This window comes from Rhamphochromis sp. 'chilingali' (genome assembly GCF_963969265.1).
Source record: "Rhamphochromis sp. 'chilingali' genome assembly, chromosome: 19".
Classification (NCBI taxonomy): Eukaryota; Metazoa; Chordata; class Actinopteri; order Cichliformes; family Cichlidae; genus Rhamphochromis; species Rhamphochromis sp. 'chilingali'.
This window is the reverse complement of record NC_137946.1, coordinates 17,692,092-17,716,181: the sequence shown is the minus strand read 5'-3', so window position 1 is coordinate 17,716,181 and position 24,090 is coordinate 17,692,092. Positions and strand designations below refer to the sequence as shown.

General features: G+C 37.6%; 1 protein-coding gene across 1 annotated transcript; it reads left to right on the top strand.

Moving 5' to 3' along the window:
* The first annotated feature begins 6,643 nt into the window (after positions 1-6,643).
* Positions 6,644-22,134, top strand: ufm1 (ubiquitin-fold modifier 1). Its single transcript, XM_080867827.1, has 6 exons — positions 6,644-6,743; positions 6,844-6,900; positions 12,647-12,704; positions 14,351-14,390; positions 18,811-18,843; positions 21,735-22,134. Coding segments are annotated over exons 1-6 (294 nt in total). The 5' UTR covers positions 6,644-6,741; the 3' UTR covers positions 21,839-22,134.
* The last annotated feature ends 1,956 nt before the right edge of the window (positions 22,135-24,090 follow it).

Sequence of the window (24,090 nt, the reverse complement as noted above, 5' to 3'; positions counted from 1 at the left end):
TGCATCAGTGATTCATTTTGTTTGCACTCAGTGTACCACCAGGATAATGTCTTGTCTCCTAAAAAGGATCTGGGGAGTGCATTTACGACAGCAAGGTTAAATAGATCTATCAATAACATTAATAGTGGTTAGAGGCTGGGGCAGGGTGGCACATCAGTGTTCTGCACTCTATACAATCAGGTTGTCATGTATGTTACTGTACAGTGTTCTCTTGAGAAACATCCGAATATATATCAGGAAAGCAGCTTTGGTGCTTTGCTCTCTCCCATGTTAACACAGCACAGGCAAATTATTCCCCAGCTCAAATTTAATTACCACTCAGTATGCTGGGGATTATGCAAAGTAAGTAAACATTAAAAGAATGACATTGGGGCTGTCCCCTGAGGTATAGTCGCCGTAGCTGTCACATATAATTATTCATTATTGCTTTTCGCATGAGGGGCAATCTTATCGAACGTGTGACCATGTAACCGCGCCGAAAATGATCATGAATTTTCCATCCTGGCATAAAAAGGTGTTGTTAGGCAGGATGTTATCAGAGGATACATGTTTTAGTGCAGAGTCAAGCGGCTAATACCACTGCATGAAGAATGCACGGGGAAGAGAACACTGACATTGAGATAACTGTGAGGAGATGAAGTAAACTTCAGCGAGCCTTTCAGAACATCAGAATAATAATATGGGCTAAATTCTTTTAGCTAACATCTGTGCAAAATGTTATTTTTTTAACACTGTGAAAAATTATTCATGGAGACACTTCAAATATGTTGAACAGCATTAGGACCAGAGAGGAAGCTTTCAGTGTCCTTAAAGTTTAGATCTACTGTGCTTAAACTGTTGAGACTGGAGCCATGTCTTCTGCAACAAGCGCTTCTTAAAAGTTACTTTAGCAGAAATGTTTTTAATTTAGATTATACTTTATATCTGTATTCATTTCTTTGAATTTCCAATTCCAGTCGTGTAAATTGGTGGATGAGTGGTGTATATGATGTCATTCAGGAACCGAAACAAACAACTAATGTCTTTCGTAGAGCACTGGCACACTGGGCTCAGGTGTTGCCAGTGTTGCCTTACAGGAAAAAAACCCACACCGCCTCTCCAGTGCCTGCAGAGAAGAACTGCCACACAGGCAGAATGAAAGAGAGGTGGGGTGAAGTGAATAATCTCAGAGTTCTTCATGTTTGAAGCTGGGGTATTTTGTGTTTATTTCAATAACCTAGAATGAGTTTTTTTTTGCCAAGACCCACTGAGCCTGTCAGTGATTAACAGGAAATGAGAATTGTATTACTTTTTTATCCTATTTGGACTGCCTTTGTTTTTTTTTTCTATTAGTTTTAGATATTTGTGCAACGCAAATCTTAGCTGATGTGTTACCCTCCTGAACTGATGACCCTTTGTCATGCTCAGCCTAAGCTTTGTTCATTTAAAAAAAATTAATACAAAAAAACAGATAAAAGATAAGTCTCCAGTTTTTCTGTTAAAATCAACAGTGAGTGAGGTAAAAAGAATAATAAAATAAAGCATGAGCCTTTCTGATCAGATCAAAATATCTGATGTTTCGTGTTTAGCTTCTGCACTGGCATTGTGCAGCGAGTAGAAATACAACACAGAAAAGCATAACACTGCTGAAACAGGCATAGCACACAACAATCAAACACTTTAGAGCATTACTTGGTGGGTGTTGCAGAGTACTGTGCACAGCAGAATTTCCTATATATAAATAGATAGCTGTGTGAGCCAGAGTTCTTCAGCAGCAACTATAGACACTATTTCATTTACACGTTGCATTACCATTACTCATCTTGCTTTATTTCACCGTGATGTCTATGCCCTTTTCCTAGGGACGTCCAATTATGTCAATATTTCTGCCAATCCAATGAAAATTTATACAAACTGTTAAGCAGTGACCTTTTGGAACTAAACTAATATCTGCTGCATGCATACAGGAATGTGCATTAGGCACATACATTTGGGCATATGTCTACACGCATAAGGAGGAGTATAAATGTAGATAACTGTTATATTTCTGCTGGTAATGCTGGCATTTTCTCCCTCTGTCTATGAGGTTTGCCTTTTTTATGCTTTTTCAGTGGAAGCTACACAATGCACTGAATCCTATTGCTGGGTTATGCATTTTGAACACACCCTCAGACTTTCTGCAAGAAGAAGATGATGGGCAACTGTCATGTTCTTCAAAGCAATATTTCCTCTTTGCCACATTGACAGAGGCACTCCATGAAATGTGTCTTTCTGTATGGAACTCATTCATTATACATTTCTATTTATGATCAAAGAGAATGAGCTCAAGACAGGAACTTCAATGTGACTAGTTCATTAAAACTGCCCTGAATATGCTGAATTAAGTCTCTGTCTCTTTTTGGGGGGGCTGTCAATTACTGAAAACTGCATTCAGTGTATATTCATTATACGTCATCAGTACAAATGTCCTGCACAAAAGATTCTGCAAAAAAACTTGAACTTAAGTGACCAGTATGCTCTGAGTGCCATTTTGCTCTTATTGTATAATCATCTTTGGCCTCATTGAGGGAAGGTTCACTGCAAATCAATACAGAGTTGTTCTGAGTGTCCATTTCTATTCTATGATGACATACTTCAGTGCTGATAGTAGTGGTCTCTTCCACAATGACAATGCCACCATCACAAGAGATCACTGAAATTTTTGAAAAACACAGAATTATAGTCTGTGTTCTTCACAGTCACTGGATCTCAACCAATTTACAAGCCTATGGGAGATGGAAGATTAACATACTACCCATATGGAAAAGATATATATAAATCTTATAAAGTTTTTATCTGTCTTGTATGAAACTTGTATGAAAAGCATACAAGAGTGAAAACACATATAAGATCCCTTGAAAAATTATATAATGAAACTTGTATGTTTTGTATACTCTCTAAAAAAATATATGAAAGTAATGAGAAAATGGCCACTTTCAAGAGTAAATCATGTAAGCCTTATATGATTTGATTTACTCATGAAAGTGGCCACTTTCATGAGTAAATCATATACAGTGGGGCAAAAAAGTATTTAGTCAGCCACCGATTGTGCAAGTTCCCCCACTTAAAATGATGACAGAGGTCAGTAATTTGCACCAGAGGTACACTTCAACTGTGAGAGACAGAATGTGAAAAAAAAAAAAAAAAAAAAAAAAAAAAAAAAAAAAAAAAAATCCATGAATCCACATGGTAGGATTTGTAAAGAATTTATTCGTAAATCAGGGTGGAAAATAAGTATTTGGTCAATAACAAAAATACAACTCAATACTTTGTAACATAACCTTTGTTGGCAATAACAGAGGTCAAACGTTTACTATAGGTCTTTACCAGGTTTGCACACACAGTAGCTGGTATTTTGGCCCATTCCTCCATGCAGATCTTCTCGAGAGCAGTGATGTTTGGCTATGGGGTTGAGGTCTGGAGACTGGCTAGGCCACTCCAGGACTTTCAAATGCTTCTTACGGAGCCACCCCTTTGTTGCCCGGGCGGTGTGTTTTGGATCATTGTCATGTTGGAAGACCCAGCCTCGTTTCATCTTCAAAGTTCTCACTGATGGAAGGAGGTTTTGGCTCAAAATCTCACGATACATGGCCCCATTCATTCTGTCCTTAACACGGATCAGTCGTCCTGTCCCCTTGGCAGAAAAACAGCCCCATAGCATGATGTTTCCACCCCCATGCTTCACAGTAGGTATGGTGTTCTTGGGATGCAACTCAGTATTCTTCTTCCTCCAAACACGACGAGTTGAGTTTATACCAAAAAGTTCTACTTTGGTTTCATCTGACCACATGACATTCTCCCAATCCTCTGCTGTATCATCCATGTGCTCTCTGGCAAACTTCAGACGGGCCTGGACATGCACTGGCTTCAGCAGCGGAACACGTCTGGCACTGCGGGATTTGATTCCCTGCCGTTGTAGTGTGTTACTGATGGTGACCTTTGTTACTTTGGTCCCAGCTCTCTGCAGGTCATTCACCAGGTCCCCCCGTGTGGTTCTGGGATCTTTGCTCACCGTTCTCATGATCATTTTGACCCCACGGGATGAGATCTTGCGTGGAGCCCCAGATCGAGGGAGATTATCAGTGGTCTTGTATGTCTTCCATTTTCTGATGATTGCTCCCACAGTTGATTTTTTCACACCAAGCTGCTTGCCTATTGTAGATTCACTCTTCCCAGTCTGGTGCAGGTCTACAATACTTTTCCTGGTGTCCTTCGAAAGCTCTTTGGTCTTGGCCATGGCGGCGTTTGGAGTCTGACTGTTTGAGGCTGTGGACAGGTGTCTTTTATACAGATGATGAGTTCAAACAGGTGCCATTCATACAGGTAACGAGTGGGGGACAGAAAAGCTTCTTACAGAAGACGTTACAGGTCTGTGAGAGCCAGAGATTTTCCTTGTTTGAGGTGACCAAATACTTATTTTCCACCCTGATTTACGAATAAATTCTTTACAAATCCTACCATGTGGATTCATGGATTTTTTTTTCACATTCTGTCTCTCACAGTTGAAGTGTACCTCTGGTGCAAATTACTGACCTCTGTCATCATTTTAAGTGGGGGAACTTGCACAATCGGTGGCTGACTAAATACTTTTTTGCCCCACTGTATGTTTTTACTATTTCTTTTCCATATGGGTAGGCACAGCTCTGCATTATTAAAACACCAAGTTAAGGAAGATCATTTGGAAGAATTGTGTTTTTCCCTCCAGCATAGACTTGTACAAATCAATGCCAAGGAGCTCTGAAGCTATTTTGGCAACTCGTGCTTTATGTGGGGTTTTCCTTTTCGGGTATCCTTGTGTCGTTTCTCATTTCCTCACATGCCACACTCCTCTATATTCCATGATACATTACTATGAAAGTTTTAATCCTTTGTGAGGTTTTTTCTTTTTAGTAAACTTCTTTTTTTCCCTACATTTTCCTGTGAAAATCTCGTCACTGAATCCCAGAGGTGTTTGCCTGAGTGTCTGCACTGGAACGCTGAGTCATTGAGTCTGTTACCATCTTTTTTGCTGGTTATCATTTCACTGCTTACAGTGTATCACCTACTTTTTCTTACTACTGTATCAGTAGTGCCAGGAAAGAGGCTAAGAAAAGAAAAGAAAAGGTTATTTACTGCTAACAACCACCTTTTGCTTTAACCACACTGAAGACACGTTAAGTCACTTCTACCTTTCTTTTAGCATATTTTGCATGTAAAATCAGCTGTAATTGTAGTCTTTGAATGTGGATTTATTTTGTTAGACTCATTAGGAACTTTACTAATTCAGAGCAACAGGTCGGAAAGTGACTTAAGACGAAAGCTGGTTTACATTAGTCCAAAAGTGCTATGTGCTACTATTTTATATTTGTATGTTATTTGACAATAGAAACTCTTATATTATTGGGAATAAAATTCAAAAGTATTATCGGGCTGTATTTTAATGTCACAAAAAGAAGTAGGAAATAAGGTGTAAGCCACATTTACCATACATTGTGTTAGTGGTTCTAACACAAAACATATGTTGAGATTTTGCCATTGTAGTGGGGACATTTTCATGAAAAATAAAAGCAATCCAGAGGTTCTGCTGGAATGCATGAAGATTCTTAGATTCACTCTTACAGCCAAACAGTTCCTGTGCTTTGCTCATAGCTTTTACACTTTAGAGACAGATTTAGTGAAAGCAGCTCTGGCTTTCTGGCAGCTGGCTGCATCGGGACATGAAGCCGTTTTCTTTGTTTGAGGCTCTGCCAAACCAACCACTAGGCGGGCATTATGACAGTGGTGCAGATAAGTAACAGAAGAAAGGGCAGGACTACATATGAAACAATTGAGCAACAGTGTTTTCTGTGGGAGACGGTCGTTCTAACTGGTACAGACTGTTCATAGTTTGGAAAGCTTTTTTCTAATCCACCAAAGCTATATATCAAATTGTTAAAATTAGGGGGAGAAAATCCCCAAAGCACAGTGGGAAGGTGTACAGAGTATGACAAACCTCAGATATCTGTAAATGTTAAATTATATACATGCAACAAACTAATTAAAATTAAAGGTCTATTGATTAACTCTCTATCTACTATATCTCCCCCTATCTATTTTCACAGAAAGAAGCACCACTGGCATGTTCCTGGTGGTTGGTGTCGATTTATCTGTGTCCAGGTTGGGCTTAGGCTGGTGTCTCATCATCCTGTCTTACAGTGACTGAAAATATACAACATACTGCAATATAGATACACAGCATCAGTCAGAACACTGAGCTACCTGTAGGTTCTACTGGCTGCCATTAAAACAAACGTGAAGGAAATCTGGATTTAATAATTTTCTTTTTAATTCTTAAATTCTTCCCAACAACATCATGTCAAGTAGAAAATTTCCAATCTGAATGAGGGTTATGTTTGTTTAACGTCAAGAACCTGGATTGAGTTGAACAACAGTGCTGAAAGATGTCAGTGCGCCTCACAGAAGTAACTGCGTCTTGTTTACAGCCTTTACGGTAAAGGTTAGCTATTTGCTATGAATGCCTGTCCGTTAATAGGACATAAAATGGATTATGTTTTAATAATAATACGCAATTTAACTGAAAAAATTTAGTCATTTATGAAAAAAAACTTACCTAACTATTAAACTTTAAAATAGGTACATTTACTTCTCAAACTTGGCACCAGATGGATGACGTGTACGTGAGGGTCCTTCTGACTTCCGGGTTTGTATAAACAGATATCAAGCGGAGTCGCCTCGCCCATAAAGATGTGAGTTTTTGGACTTTCGTGAAATTTTGACATGGACATATTTCACATGCATTCACGTGTATCCGTCTGTTAACAACAGTAATGGTGTGTTCTTCATTAGGTCTAAAGTAACGTTTAAAATCACCCTGACGTCGGACCCCCGGCTACCATACAAAGTGTGAGTACACTGACAACTCAGCAGTCACCGCTTTAATATGTCAGCCAGCTACATTTTCGACTTTATTTAACGTTTAGTTAACATTTCACGGCTACTGCAGATATTTTGTGTTTGTAGTTTTTTATTAAGCAACGTAACACGTGGGCAATGAGTGAACATCTGCTAGTGCCGATGCTGACACTGTAATCACAGTCGGCTTCCGTTTTCTGTAGTGTGGCTTCACAGCATTTTATGAGGTCTGTTATGAATTAACCTGACCATCTTTACGTCGTGATCAATGGAAATGGCACTCATTAAAGTAATTTGTATAATATATGTGAATCCTGACAAACAGCCAGAGTCATAAAAATATTATTAAATTGATTTTAAACTTTTAACTGTATTTCTATAAGTTTTACAGCGTTTCCTATTAATGACCGCCATTCGTACTACATCAAAGTAGTAAAGTAATAGATAAATGATTAAATGACAGAAAGGTTTCTGGTTTTCCAGTATTTACAATGAGTCTATAGTTTTAAAAATGATCTGAATGAATAAAGACTGAATAAAAGTTGGCTGTTTGGGGCCCCACATTTTAAAATGGCATTGATGTCCCTGCTATATGCAGGATAAAAAGACATCAGAACATGGACAGGACGAGCAGAAACAGGAATCATAGCAGCCAAGGGTAAATGTAAAGCAGACCTTTTAACATTAAGCCCTCAGACAGACTGTTATGGCTGTGGTGTTTGACTTTGCATTGCTTAAAGGCACAGTGTGCTTTTTATAATCCAAGTCTTTGTCATAGTCAAGCACAGGCATGTTTAAAAAAATAGAATGCTAATTCAGAGTATGAGAAAGTCTTTTTTTAATCTAGAAAAAGTAAGTTTAGTGAATCTATTTTTTTATAGTATTATTAGTATAAGTTTCATAATTTGATGATATTGTTGAATATTCAATAGCTTTTGATACAGAGTTTAACATTTTAAGTGGTATTCTTGAACAAAGTATTCAAATCTAGGTTTTCAATATTTTTTTCTAATACTCTGGTTCTTCTGTTTGAGCAACACTTTGGCATATTAAACAGATCCATTTCCATTTCTGCTTGAACTTCAGGTTTCTGACAAATTACCTGAAATCCTTCATGGATTTTATGCAGAAATCATAGTTGAATCCATTTTTGCCATTTCTGCAGCTGATTTGTGTCATCTTTGTTTGTTTGGGTTTTTTTTTTTTTTAGTGCAATATAAAGTGGTAGAATGAACACTAAAAGACCAGAAAAAATCTTGTTCAGGTCTTATTTAAATAGATTATTAAATAGCTTATTATGAATGTATTCCCATGAATGAAACAAGGGAATAAAGTGGAGCTGAATAGCTTTGTAGCACCTTGATCTAATGAGTACCGGTAATTAGATTATTTTTAAATTAGAACATTTTATTTTTAAAGGTAAGCACCGCTTAACAGGGGAAATTTTATAGACTGGAAATTTAAATCTTACATGTAATTTATTTCTAATAATTTAAGAAATGAGATATTGAAGATATAAATAATGTTTTTCTGAATCAATGCTTTCATGAAATAGCTTGCAAAACTAAAAAAGTGTATTAAATTTATGTTATTCAAAGGTTGCATAAAATACCAGGCAGTTTAGTGCAGGGTAAACTGATTATTGTGCAATATTGAGATAGAATTTAGAATGATGCAATGTGTTGGGCTGGTTGCTTCCTGAGTACTGTTACTAGGTTACATCAAGGGTAGCAAACATCAATTCATATTTAAGGGGATTCACTTGCTGGATTTTACCTATTACCTATTAGCTTTGTGTCTAGGAGTTAGCAATCAGCCATATAACTAGAGCAGAACATAGAGTAGCAGCACAGGTCATTTGATCAAAGTGTATACACAAAGAAAAATCTACTGGAGCTCACAAACAAATCATTATGTGACTTACTTCTAAGTCATTCTTATCCCCATGCTGCACTCCCCCTGTCGAATCTCACTTTAACCCCTAAATAAAACCATTTTTTTCTACATGAATAAAAATTTTTACATTTTCTTTATTTAACTAAAACTAAAAGTAACTAAAATGTAAGCCATGATTGGTCAACATGTAGTTAATTTAAGCAGTGTGTGCCACCTTACATAAATGATGTCTCACTGTTTTCTCCCTTTTAGATTAACAAAAAGTATAATGGCTTTGTTTTTTACATACTGGATTATGTCATCTGGTTTTGTGTGTATGGGCGTAACATTCCTGCTATCACATTGTCTCAAAGCACTTAAATTGTTGAGCTTTTGACCTTTTTTGGACTAATTTGACGTTAGTAGCAAAACAATGTGTGCTAACTTCTTAAAAAACATATACAATCCAAACATCTTAAATCTTAAAATCATGTTCTATGACAATCATTTTTTAAGCAGCACCAAATGACATCCCTATATTTTAACTATATTATTACAAAGCAAAGTTTGAAAGCAAGATTAGAATTTATGTCAATTAAAGATTGTCCTTTCTGGTTGGAAACCCAGCTAAACCCTAGTATTAAGCTGCAAAAAGTTGATTAATATATAAGTTGAATTTTCTTTGATGGTCAATCTAGTGAAAAAATATACAAATAGTGAGGCTAAGAATAAAAAAAATCCCAAATGTCTTATTTTAAGGTTTCACACAAGGTTTTCAAGAGATGTGCCCTTTGTAGAATTGAGGTGTAAACAAGATGCAGTTGCAGAGTGTTTTGTTTTCATGGTATTTTTGTCACATAATGCATGGTCATAATTTCCAACAAAGGTTCAAATGAGTAGGTTCAAATAATTAGATGTAAAATACTGGAGACTGTTGTTACTTTAACATGTTGACAGAGCGTCTTTTCTTTAATGAGGTCAGAGAAAACCTTGCTGGAGCTAATAATGTTATGGCTTGAGCAGAGGGATGGTGATGATAATGAGGTATCGCATTAGCCCTGTCAGACATTCAAAAAAGGTTACCACTGGCTCTCAGTTAACACAAGGTCATCTTTATAATCTCCCAGGTTTTCACTCTCACAAATAGGCTGAAGATTCAGCTTAAGCTTAGCTTCTTTCTCTTTTTACTGCAGTGCTGAGTACATCAATTGATTTTCACCCTCCTAGAGCTCATCTCCACTGCATCACCTTACTTGGCAATTGCATTTCTGGCCTTGATTTTTTTTTTTAAATATTTTTTATTTATTTAAAAAAAACTCTCACATCTGTTTAAAGAGTCTGGTGGTTTTTGGGTTGCCCTTGGGAGATCTCTGGTCCCCACTGAGCACTGCTCTGCAGAATTCATTTGAGAAGCATCCATCTGACAGTGTTGTATGTGTAACTGTTTATGCACCCTTAAGGACCAGCCCTGGCCAGTATGTTGAGGTGTGAACTTTAACTGGGCCAGTGCAACTCGTGTATTCTTTTCTTTTTAGCCTTTGTGTTGTAGATTTGCTGCTGTTCTTGGGATCATTCTCCTGATGCATGACCCAAGTTGAGCCGAGCTTTAGATGTCAGACAATTGGCCTCACAATTGAGTCTAGAATATTTTTACAAACTAGTTTTACAAAATACGGTTGGTTCAATGACTGCAAGGTGTCCAGGTCCAGTGTCTGCAAACCACCTCTGTACTCAGTTGGTATGAGGTGTTTGTGCTGAAATGCTGTGTTTGGTTTTTGCCTAACGTGGTGCTGTGCATTATGGGCAACATCTCCACTTTGGTCTTAACTAAAGGACATTGTTCCAGAAGGTTTGTGGTATGTTCAGATACCGCTTTGCAAACCTTCGCTGCCATGTTCTTTCTAGAGAGAAGAGCCTCTGTCCTGGCAACCCAAGTCAGTTACTTTTTGTGTACTCGTTTTGTATTTTTTCCACCATATTGTCAGGAATGTTAACATTTAACATGTTAGTTTAGGCCTGTAGAGTCTTAGATGTTGCTCTTATATTTTTGGCAAGTTCTCTGAGCTTCGCATGGTCTGAGTTTGTGGGGATGTCCACTCCTGGGAAGATTGTGGTAGCACACACCTTGTGCTTTTATAGAGCTGCTCACATTTGATAAGTTTTGATTTGTAGCACTTGGTTGCTCTTTACCCTCTTAATTCCTATGCTAGCAGTAAGGATGTAGTTAGTTCTTCACAAGACTACATAGATCTTAGGGGTGGGGGAAAAAATCGATACTGTGTAGTATCGTGATATTTTGTTTGCTAATAATGTATCGATACCCGGTTGTTCAGTGATGACGCGACGAATCCTACTTCCGGGTCTAAAGTAGTCTGCGTTTAATATGGCTTTTGTGTTGTTAACATGTTTAATGTTATGTATTTTCTTCTATTTAATCTCAAAAAGCTCCTAAAACAGTCAGTGATCACTGTTGACCTCCCTCTGCTTTTATTACCGCTAATCATTTATTTAAGCTCAGTTTTTAAAACCTTAGGATGTAACTACAGCCCAGCCCATGCAGCAGTATATGAATGACTAACCTCGTATTGTGGATGGATTATCTCAGTTGTTCTCCTGGCTGAAGTTTGGTCCTTTTACAGCATCCTGCCATGCGATTACATTTGTTTCTGACCACCGAGAACACTCACGCTAACTTTTATCGAGTGGAAAAACAGTTAGCTTGTTTATATTATGCTAACATAGCTGTGTCGCTAGCAGTCACGTAGCACATCATTATATACCAGCTAGCCCAACTTCAGTAACCCTACAAACGTCACTGCTGTTTAGTTTTCTGTCTTCATTTATGCTGGAAGTGATAACAGAGCTGTACGTTTTAATTTGTTTCCAAAACCCCGCAGTCAGGACATGCTATATTGTATTTAGATAGAAGCTAGCGAGCCAACTCCCTGCTAACTTCTAACTCCGTTAAATGTCATAAATTCCGTTTTCATGGATGCCTGGATGTTAAACTCAATTGTTACACCTGGTAGAGCAGAACACTGATCATTTTATTAAAGATGAAAGACTTTAGACAGTTTTTCAACTCTCAGTAATGCCATAGTGATCATTTGATATATGGACCTGCAGCAGAGTTTAGACCCAGACACGGCTAGTGACGTCAGACTGAACAACCGGACAGGGACAGCAGAAATCAATATTTTGTTACAAAAAAGGTTTTTGTGCTCTGACTTCAGAGCATGTTGATCCTTTTTCTGAGCAAGAATCCTGACATTCCTTCACTGTCCAAATGTGTTTTAACTTTTTTTTTGGCAGCAATAAACATGACAGTTTACTTATTTTAATTTAAGACATGTTTTATTTTAATTAAGTTTAAAACTTTTTTTATTTAATGTAAAATTATATTTTGTTTTAATTTAATTTCAAATTCTTCAGTTGCTGAAGGGCCTGCATAGTTTTCATAAATTGCTTAGTTCAGAATAGCTATAGTTGTACCAGATGGTTGCATTCAGTTAAGTTGGACTAGACTGTAATACAAACCGTTCAGTTTGTCACCAATATAACTGACTGAAATGAGAGAAAGACTGAGTGGGAGACTTTATCAATATTCATTTTATCTAATATCAAAGTTTACCTTTATGTACAGAATCTGAATATCGCAAAATATTTTTAAAAATTGCAATAATATTGTATCGTGCGTTAAGTATTGTGATAATATCGTATCGTGGGATGTATGGTGATTCCCACCTCTAATAGATCTGTGTAAACCTTCTTCTTCACAAGACTGTAAAATAGTAGGCATTTTATAAAATAAAAATGTTATTTTAGAGCATTTTTAAAATCCCATTTAATATGTCTGTTGCAGACTAAGTGTCCCAGAGAGCACACCATTCACAGCGGTTTTGAAGTTTGCAGCTGAGGAGGTAAGCTGTTTCTCCTTGTTCTTTGTGCAAGACTACGGTGGAATAATTGCATTGCGCAGTAATGCTGTTCAGCTTAATACAGATCTATGGTACATGTGAAAATATATGTCAGCTAATTTAAAAACAGTTTTATATTTGATGGTTTTGACTGTGACATACCCTTGCAACATTTATTCAACATTTATCTATTTATAGTTACAAAATTCTAGTATAAACAATTGTACCTTTTAATAGACTAAAATGAAGTCTTGTTGCAGTAAGTGTTTCAGGCACTGGATGTGTTTTTCAGCCACGTTTTTCAGTCTGACACAACGGGTTCACTTATATTTTAATCAATAGAGCCGTCTGCTGTCACCGAAAGCCTCTCTTTAGCCTTTGAAGTGTATTTTCTTCCCGTTTCTGTGCATAAACACGCAGCAGTACTGCGGCTTAAATCATCCTAATGAATGAGTAAAGCTGCGGCTGCAGATGTGCTCCTTTTCAGTGTGTTGACAGGGTATTAATCTTATTCTATTACAAACCAGGAAACTAATGAAACATAATTTTCACATTGTGATCCCCAAATTTGCATGCAATGAACATACGTGCTGCTAGAAGTTAATTGACTGTGAGGAGAATACAGTTATGGTTAAGTAGAACGACAAAGATTTCACCATTGATTTCCCACAAAAGTTAGCCTTTGAATTACTTAGCCATGGGAGTAGTTTCCTGGAGTGGCTTCATATTGCTGCCTTGTTCACTTACATTTATTTATTCATCAACACAGATTTTGCTTTTGTGTTAGTAGCTTTATATTTTACATTTTCTTTATTATGGTTCAACTGGCAGAATAAAATGATTTTATTTTCTTTCAGATATAATGTTAAATATTTTATCATAAACCAACCAACCAGGCGGGTGGTTCAAACTCATTTATATGCTATATTTAATCCTTTAGGAGTTTTTTTTTTTTTCTTTCTGCCACAAAAACAAAGCTCATCACCTCCCATTTGTCTCTGATCAAACTGTTTCATGTGTGCTGCTTGTGCTACACAAGCCAGTAGTTTGGTGAGCAGCACTTTGCTAACCTTATCTCCCTGGAGACAGACTGCTTCCTCCACCCGTTTGCAGCAAATCCCCACCAGCCCACATCCTCTTCTGCCGAACACTGAAGTAGGACATGTATTGTAACCGTGCTGAGTGATTTTCATCCAGAAATTCAAGCGTGGCTATCTTTCCCACAGGCCCTCTCTAAAGTGTTTATTTGAATGTGTGCGTGTGCTCAGGTGCATTTTTGTGTGAAACACTTGTGTGTCTGACAAGCGTGAAAGTTGGGAGACAAAGGACAAAAACAAAAGAGTTTTTCATTTTTGCTTGTTTTACTCACTATGGTAGTGAAGACATCGTGTAGTAGCTCTTGCTTCTATTTTGAAATTGTTACCCAATAAAGTCAGAGAACGGCAGCACGCTGACTCAGTAGATGAAGCTGTCTTTCATGGTAGTTTTAGTTTCACACTTTGTCTTCAGGCCAAGTGAAATATGGGAGCAACATGTCCCTGATTATTTAACTAGAATGGATTAGTGCTGCTGAAATGTCAAATGCTAACTTCTGTTGAGAAATTCACTTTTAATGTTAACATTGGTATCTGCTTCAATTTCTCTTCCAGTTTAAAGTGCCGTCAGCAACCAGTGCAATAATAACAAATGGTGAGTACACAGAATTTTATTTATTTATTTATTTATTTATTTATTTATTTGATGTTCCAAGTGAACTCGAGTTATTAGGAACCATTTTATGGTTACAGAGAGTCTCGTGCTTTTACAAGCCAAGTGTTTTGACAGGCAGGTTTGAAGTCAACAAAAAGCTGGAAGGATGTGTGGAAGATGCATCCAAGTGAAGGCGTGCTTGCTGTGGTCTTTGAACTACACAGCGGGTCTGGAAATAAGCTGATGCTTGAAGTACTGTCAAGTCACATATAATGATATATTGATCACCAAAAGCAAGCAAACATAATGTAATGGGAATATCTCATCAAACATACATTTAGACATGTGGTCATGGTCAAGACTGGACCTGCTGAAGTTCAAAATAAGGATCAGAATTTGGGTGCGGGGTGTCTCTGGGTGAAAAAGATTTCTACTAGCTGATAGGAAACCAAAAGTAACTCAAATAATCTCTTGTTAGAACTAGAGATGGCACGATACCACTTTTTTATGTCCGATACCGATATCATAAATTTGGATATCTGCCGATACCGATATGAATCCGATATAGTGTTTTTTAATCAACAAAACTGTTTTTTAAATATCTTGCTGCATTTTGTATAAGTTCATACTCAAGTTTAAAACAACAACTACACTAAAGCTATTCTGTTATACCTGTATGCAAAAAAAAAAATATTTCATAGTTCAGCAATACTGATCAATCTAATAAACTTAAACCTACACCATCCTCCCTATTCTGGTATTTTAAAGAGTACTTAGCATAAATATTAAGCAACCTAACTAATAGGGTTCCAACTCCCAGCAACAACAAAAATAAATAAATAAAAAATAGGGAACCACCCCTCACGCTCCACCTCATGATGCTTAATCGACGTAATCAACCTTAATTTGATGCAGTGTGAAAAAAAATGCACAGAAATCAATTATTTTTCAAGAAATATTAAATAGATTCAACATCTTTCTTCAACAAAATTGCAGACTGCACAGATGGTACCTTCCCAAAGGAAAAAGTACTATAGCTTACTAGGGTATATATATTAGACTTAATAGTTACTATATACAGTAATGGACTTCTATTCATTTTACATCAAATTAAAACTTTGGGTGTCAGATAATTATTTATTAAAAGCTTGACATTTTAAATGAGAATAAGAAAGAAAAGTATGTCTTTGTGCCCCCTTTTCCCTGTTAATGCCCTATCGGCCCCCCTGGCTAAACTTTGCTAGATCCGCCCCTGCACAGTTACCAGCCGTCAGCTACGTAGAAAAAGATCCTCGAGTAGAAAGTAATATTAAATAAATTCTAACAACAGCTGATCAAGCTTAAACGTGCTTCTGTTGTTCAGCCGCTGGTTTCCTCTTTCTGGTGCAAAGTGGGCCAAAAGCAAACTAGAGAGACGGACTCGCGACAGAAAAGCCGATCAGCTGATCGTTAAGCAGTTTCATGATTGAAGTAGCAGCAGGAGAGGCAGTCGCTTGTTAAGCTTAACGCAGGAATGCTTTACAAACATTCAGAGATGGACTTACACACTTGCTTTACTTCTCTCGGGATAACTTTGTCGGAGATGAAATGCCGGGTTGCTAGCGAAGCTCCAAATGCTATCCAGACCACCGACAGGTCCCGCATGCCACAGCCGCTCTATCACGTGATGCATACTGCTCCACGTGCTAACGTTCTGAGGTGAGTTACGGCGTGTTGCAAGTTTTGTGAGGTGCTTTCGTGATATTTAATGGATCGGATTACATTTTTTTATTTTTCTCCGATATCCGATCCAGTAATTTAGGTCAGTATCGGACCGATACCGATACGTAATATCGGATCGGTCCATCTCTAGTTAGAACCAAGATGTGCAGAAGAGCATCTCTGAAAGTGTGACAAGTTGATCCTTAAGAGGAGCAGAAGACAACACTGGGTGTTACTCCTACCAGCTGTGGAAAAAAAAAGCTGAGCAGTTCACACAAGCTCAACAAAATTGTACGGACGAATGACACCTGATCTTCCAATTTTGAATTTCTGCTGCAATGTTAAATTGATGCAGTCAGCAGTTGGTATAAACATTACTGAAGCTTCCTGCCTCATATCAAAGGTTCAGGCTAGTGGTGGTGATGGTGTGGGGCATAATTTCTTGGCACGCTTTGGGCCCTTTAAATTGTTTAAATGCCACAGCTTACCAGAGTAATTGTTGCTGATCACACCCTCCCTTTTGTGACAGCAGTGCATAAATCTTCTTGCTTAAAACAGGAGAACACAGCAAATAAAACTGAACGTCAACCTGGTACCAGTAAGGAGTAACTAATAAAGTAGCTGAGTGTTTAAGTAAAAATAATTTGAGATATATTCAATAAATAAAAACAATGTTCTGTCAGTATTTTGACTATTTTTAAGCCAAGACAGATCCGTATAAAATATTTCCTAAACTTTGCATTGTTGTAATAGTTTTTCACCGACTGTATTTCTTATGACAGTAAATGGGCGGTGTCTGTAATTTCACGAGCACCTTATAAAAAAGGTTGAATTTAACTCCACTTTCTGAGGTTTTCATTGCTAAATTAATCTTCGTTTTACTTGGTACTTTTAAAGCATATCAGTTTTAGGCCATCAGGACTCAGTAACACTGAATCCTGCATCCTCTACTAGCAGAAGTTTTGCATAGCTTCTCCCAGTTTGTGTTAAGACCCTTTGTGTGATCTGTATAAAGTAAATCAGTCTAAAGCTTCACCTTAGAGGGGATTCATCTAATTAGTGTGTGTATAAAACAGAAATAGAGTTCAAAGTTGTAAATTAGTGCAATTAAAATTTTTTATTTTTACTTCCATATTTAGGTGAAACGTGATTATTTTTTTTAGCACTTCAGTTTACCAAAATAGGCAAGCATTCAGTAGGTAAGTAAATATATAAATTATATTAAAACAAGAAGTCATTAGAAGTGAAATGAAAATCAGCCTTTTTTATTTAAACAATGATTTTATTTTTTGCACAATTATACACAGAGAAACTGTTCAATCAAATAAACCCCTGCACCAATAGAGAAAACACCCGCATTTTTATTTTATTTGAATATTAACATACTAGTAATTCAAGTAGTGATTACTGAAAACTATTTCTTAATTTATTCTTAGATCTTTTTTGAACGTTTAAACTTGTTTCAACCTTAAGAAACAACGTTTCATTTCATTTATTTCATTTATTTATTTATTTCACACTTTGTCAACAGTTTCCACAGTTAGTTCTTTCAAACAAACCAACTACACTTTCTGTCAGTAAAGCACTGCAACCACGTGTGAAGAATACGAAAGAAAAGAAAACGTTCAACTTTTTTTTTTGAAAACTAGGTCACATTAAAATCCAACATCAGTTCCTCGAATTCAGTGAAGTCATGCTACAAACATGGTTCTATAACTACAGGAAAAAAGTTTAAAATTACATACAAGTATGATTTCAAATTCAGAACCATTAGCCTGACTCCGGAAAACAGATTTGCTGGATGAACGAGAAAAGTACAACACTAAGCTATTTTTAATGTCTTTTCATGTTCAAGTATTCATGACAAACCAGTTGCACAAGTTTCTGTGCCACTTACCTTTGTATTTATTTTGACAGTGAGCAGTTTGTCCACAGAGTGTGAGTAGGACAAGTAAAATGCATGCTTGGATAAATGTTTGTGCTGCTGTCATTTCAGCCAACTCTCAAAGACAAGAAAAGATATGAAAAGTATCAATAAAATACATTTTCTGGTAAAATATTGAACCTCTGCAAGTACTTTCTCGGGCATGCAATAAGTTGTTAGGTCAACAGATTCTTTTCTAAAAGGCAGAACACATACCGAACAGATGGATGTCTGAAATAATCTGAGCCTAAATTTTCAGCTGGATTCCTCCAGTTACACAACACGTTATTGATCTTATAGCCACACTCTTAGAAATTACCAGAGCAAATGACACTAAATTGCCTTGATGGGTGTTAGGAGAAAAATTGTTGGCTTTTTCATTGTACTCCAGCAATCGAAGAGCAGATTGCTGGCAACGTCGTTTTCTTCTGCTCTGTTCTGACAGGGTTAGACTAGTGAACTTAATTGTATTTTAAATCACAGGAAGATTACTTTCTTGGGGACATATTGTGTTGACAGATAACATAAAGATAAGGTTTGTGTTAAAATGACTGAAGTGATGATACGTTCAAAGATAAGTTTTAAATTTATCAAAAGAAAAATGGCTCGTCTGTCATTGTTCCAGATAGATCTCTTTGCTATCAGTTGTGCTGCTGAGTGAACTGTTATTACAAATGAAGCAGTTATTGAATACATTTTATTTCTTATTTCTTTGCTTGTCTTTTGGATAACAGTTTTTTTCTTGTATTTTCTGCATTTTGTGTTTACATTCTCATTTTAATGTTTGCTTTGCAGATGGAATAGGAATCAACCCGGCTCAGACTGCAGGTGAGTTCTTGTGTTCTTATGTATGTTTTTCTTTTTTCTTTTCTTTTTTTAAGTATTAGAAATACTTTGATCCTCAAGGTGATTTAAGGTCACATGTTCTCCATCTGTTGTATTAATATGCAAATGACCTCTGGGCTTTCTTTTAAGCTTGTTGACACTTGTCAGACTGCTTTTGTCAAATCATAAATAGCCTAAGCAATTAATACAGTTCTTGAACAAAGTATGAATCATTATGCTTTATATCTCGGACGTGTTCAAATCTCAGTGACATTGGCCTGAAGGTCAGCGGTCGTTTTCTGAAAACCTTGCAAATGCAATAACTTGAGAACAAGGCAAGATAGGATTTTGAAATTGAAACCATAGGTGCATCTACTGGGAGCCTGGGGGCTACCACTGGTCACCACCAGTATTTCTGCTAATACTCAATGGGATGTAACTGTGCATGGTTCCAGAAAGAGAGCAAGAATATACAGTAAGAATTACCTTGTATTTTCTTGCTCACTTTGTGATCAGTCATTTCTAATTAAATTTGGGTCATTTAAGTCTGTTTTTACATATTAATAAATAAAATTAACTGTTTTCTTGCCTTGTTCTCAAGTTATTGCAAACTATTATGCACCTGAATCTAACATGACAATGAGAGTCCCATCACAAATCTGCGCTACCTTAGAATATGAGTACAATAGTTGCATATAGAGCACATTAAGTGTTTAACTTTATTAGCTACAGCATCATCAAATATACATCCAACAGACACTTTGTTAGGTTTAACTGTTTATCTGTCCAATAATGCAAATCTCTGATCAACCAATTACATGGCAGCAGCTCAGTGCTTATAGGGATGTAGACATGATCAAGACAAACTGCTGAGCAAACATCAGGAACAGGAAAAGAAAAGTGATTTAGGTGACTTTGGGGCATGGTTGTTGGTCCCAGAAGGGGCTGATCTGAGTATTTCAGTAACTGCTGATTACTGAGATTTTCCTACACAGCCTAGGGATTACTGAGAATGGTCTGAAAGGGAGAAGAAATGCTTTGAGTATCACTTGATATTTCACGTGTGGGTGAAAATGCTTTGTTGATGCCGGAGGTCAGAGGAGAATGGCCAGACTGCTTTGAGCAGATAAGAAGTCGACAGTATCTCAAGTAAAGGTTTGTTACAACCAAGGTATGTAGAAAAGCATTGCCTGGTGTGAGTCTTGATTTCTGCTGCAGTATTCGGATGGCCGGGTAAGAATGTATCATAAATATGAAAGTATGGATCCACACTGCATATTTTCAGTGGTTCAAGCTGGTGTTGGTGGGGAGATATTTTCCTGGGACACTTTGGAGCTGTTAGTATCAACTGAGCATTGCTTATTTCTTTATGAGCACAGTGTATTGTTCTTCTGATGGCTGCTTCCAGCAGGAAGGGGGCAGGGATAGCTCAGTAGGTAGAGTGGTGGCCCCATGATCGGAAGGTCGGGGGTTCAACTCCACTGAACGGCTACCCTGAGGTACCCCTGACCAAGGTACCATCCCTACACACTGCTCTCCGGGCGCTGCACTGGTGGCTGCCCACTGCTTCACTGGGTGAATGGGTTAAATGCAGAGGAACTATTTCCCTATGGGGACTAACATGCACACTTTACAGGATAACACGTCATGTCAAAGCTCCAATCCTCTCAGCTGGTTTCTTGAACATTCGAATGAGTAGACTGTTCTTAAATGGCCTCATCAGTCACCAAATCTAAATCCAATAGAGCATATTTGGGATGTGATGGAATGGGAGAGTTATGAACCAACCAATCTGCAACAATTGTCTGATAGCATCATGTCAAGGTGGACCAAAATTTTCTAGGGAATGTTTTTTGCACCTTGTTAAATCTATGACTTGGAAGAATTAAGACAGCTCTGCAGGCAAAAGAGAGTGCAGCCTGATATTAATGTTCTCTGTCTAACTGATCTGAGTCTACTGCAGCCACCTGAACAATCTTCCATTTGTTTGGTAGCTGAAATTTGTTTTTAATGAGGTTGTCTTTGATTTACTTAAAAAAAAAAAAATAGTGTTGATTGGTTTTGGCTCTTACAAGTTAGATGTGAATTTGGGAGGGCAGAGATGTCACAGTGCTACCTTGATAAGCAAGTATTGAAAATCTTACTAATCATTCAGCCAGTCTCTTTACAAAGAATTGCAGGACTTCATCACCACTGGTCATACTCGGAGATCTTGTCACATTTATATTATATGTTGAATGTGATCAGAACTGTAGAAGTTTGGCCTACTTCTCCTTATGCATTGGGTCTCTTCTGCTGAGGAAGGACATTGGTGGGCATTCAGCTTTTTATCTGAATTACACTCATGCGCTGTGCTGCCAAGAATAGCAGCAGTTCAGAAACCTCTGTCCGATTGGCTTTTTTTCACCCACTGCAGCCACTCCACCTCCTGTTTACAGGACTGAGATGGTGGAAATCAATCTGTCAAGTTCTTTTTTTTCCCGACATGCTTTCTAAGGTTAAAATCACACTTCTTTTGGAAAATGGCAAAGGTGCACATATGCCAATAAGAACTGCTTAAAATGCATGCTCTTGTTAACATCCATTTCTTTCTTTTTTTAATAATTGGTTTATGTAGGCTGACTGAAGAGCTGAAAATTAGGCACTAGGATTTTTTTCATCTGTCAGTTTAGTGATCGTTCCAGCTCGAAGCGTCTGTGTGAAGACTGAATCTGTGTGCAAGTTGTAATCGAATCCAAGACTTTGAGTCAGAGATTGCATGCTTTTTTGTCAAGTTTCTCTCCCAGCTGGTGAGTTGACATGTTGTTGGCAGCTTTGGTGACAATAAAACCCCTTATTAAAGCACACTGATTATGAACCATGATCTTTATATAGTGCTCTGCCTTGTGTTGCAGGGAATGTGTTTCTGAAGCACGGCTCAGAGCTTCGCCTCATTCCAAGAGACAGAGTGGGAGGACAAGGAGACTGGTGCTGCTTTTCCTCGTCGACATCGGCATAATGACTCACGCGGCAGATTCATGTAACGCTCGAGACCCAGGAAACACCTCAGCGTGTGTCATTTTTATTTTCTGGCCCACCACTGACAGTGACTCACATGAGAGTATATTTAAACACATTGATGACGTGCGCATGTTCCCTGTGTTCAAAAGTTTGGAGTAACATCAGGAGAGAGTAAGAGAGTAATGAATTCACACAACACAGCATCTACATCCCAGGAAAGATCAGCAAACAACTGAGTCAGCTGACTTTTGTATCTTTGTAAATGACAATAAAGAATCCATATGACCAACAGCACATGCTCAGTGCAGCGTTACTTTTGTTCGTACTGGAATTGGTAATAATATCTACAAAGGATGCTGTTAAGTGCTTCATTAAGCAACTGGTGACTTTATCTGTGCTAATCAGGCACCTTGTGTCAGAGCAGTGTTCTTCAAACAGATGCTGCAGTTGTCCTGGGGACCAGATTTGTCTTTGAGTCGATCCAACACAGCTTCTGATTAAAGCATGAAACTGTTAAATCAATCTGTTCAAACATATGGCTCTTTGCTGCCCTCTCTCAGGTTACATTCGAGCATCAAATGCACTCATCCCCCCACTTGAAATCACACACTGCGCACCTACACACAATAAATATAGAAAATCTCCACTGAATAATGCTGCCTGATTATGAACTGATAAAGCAGGTGTTGATAAAACAAGCCAAGCGTCCAAAGAGCTTAGATTAAAATTGGCATCGAGATGTGTCTGAGTAGCTATCAATAAGATTCATCAGCCACTGGTAACACGGATTTTCATCTTGGAAATAAATGTCACGTGTTTGCAGTCGTTTGTCATGTGGCTTCTCTTTTTGACAGTGTCGCAGTTTGAAAAACAAGTAAACAGAAATTGTGTCTTAATATCAAGCCTCCTTGATTATTTCCACCCAAAACAACATGACTAACAGACCAGTCCGTGTTTTTTCCTTTATGAAATGTGCTTTATTAACTGATTAATGCAAAGAAGCAGCTGACTATCCTCTCCGCATTAATCATTTTCATTTGAGAAGGTCTGCATCATTTGTTTCTGAATTGGTTCAGTTTCTCAACCCCCCAAAAAGAAATACAATTCACACTTTGTAAAGAAAAATAGACTGGGGTGAATAATTGAATGTGCATGGTGTAATACACAAGAGAAAGCTTACGGTTGTGTCTCACCATTTGTTAGGATGCAGGCTGGGATGGGGGGGAGGAGTATGAGGGCCATCGCAAATGGATTTGCTTTTCTGTTTTAATCAAAATCACTGCTGGGCACAGCAGAAATTTGCTTCTTAAATTGGAGTCGACCGCAGAGTGCCCTGAATGCAGCAGATGTTATCTCCCAGCGTTGCAATGTTGGTGGTTGAAAATTGCTTAATTGCTGCAGATATTTCTCATACATGTGTTCCTGAAGGGGTAAAAAAAAGAGTACATTTTTTTGTACTTTTTAAACGGGTGAATAGTCTTTAGGCCAAGATCAATACATGATCATTTTGCATGCTGACTAAACCGAATAAGATGAAACTTAAATAAAAAAAGAAGAAAAAAAAGGTAAGAGATCAGCTCATTTCACACCTGAATTTGTGCTCTTTAAAGCATGAAATTAAAATTTCACAGTTAAACAGAATGGATGCTCTGGTTTAATATTTCTGAGAAGCAAAAAAAGTCTCGTAATCGCATTAATTGAGCTCCATGTCCCGAGTCAGCTGCAGGCTGAACTGTGCCCCAAAGTCAAACCTAACTTAAGAGGCACTGATGCACTGTGGGTATCGTACTTGGGCAAAAGAAGTCTATTACAAACTTGTTCTATAGGTTTTCTGGGTTATTTATCAAATGCGAGCAAGCAAACAATAGAACAAAAAAAAAAAATAGTTTGTCCTGTGGGTTCTATTACTCTGGAAAAAATAGGCCCCTCATGCATGCTGGTCCTTTAACAGGCTCTATGAAATATGAGAGCCTCCTGGTGTTTCTCTGCTCTTTTAAAATAATGCAGTTAGTAAAATAATCGAAACGAGGAGATAAACTAAATAACAGGGTTTGGATATTTTAAACTAAATTTAAAATATACAGCTCTCTGATGAGTTCTGCTTTTTAATCAACAAACTAAATAGCTCCTACCACCACTGTAGCTGGCTTCAGCAGGTCCATTGTAGAGACGAGACAATCAAAAGGCAGTTCATACAGTTCGGTCTGTTGCCTCTGCTGTGGAATATAAAGACTCAGGGGAGACACTTTA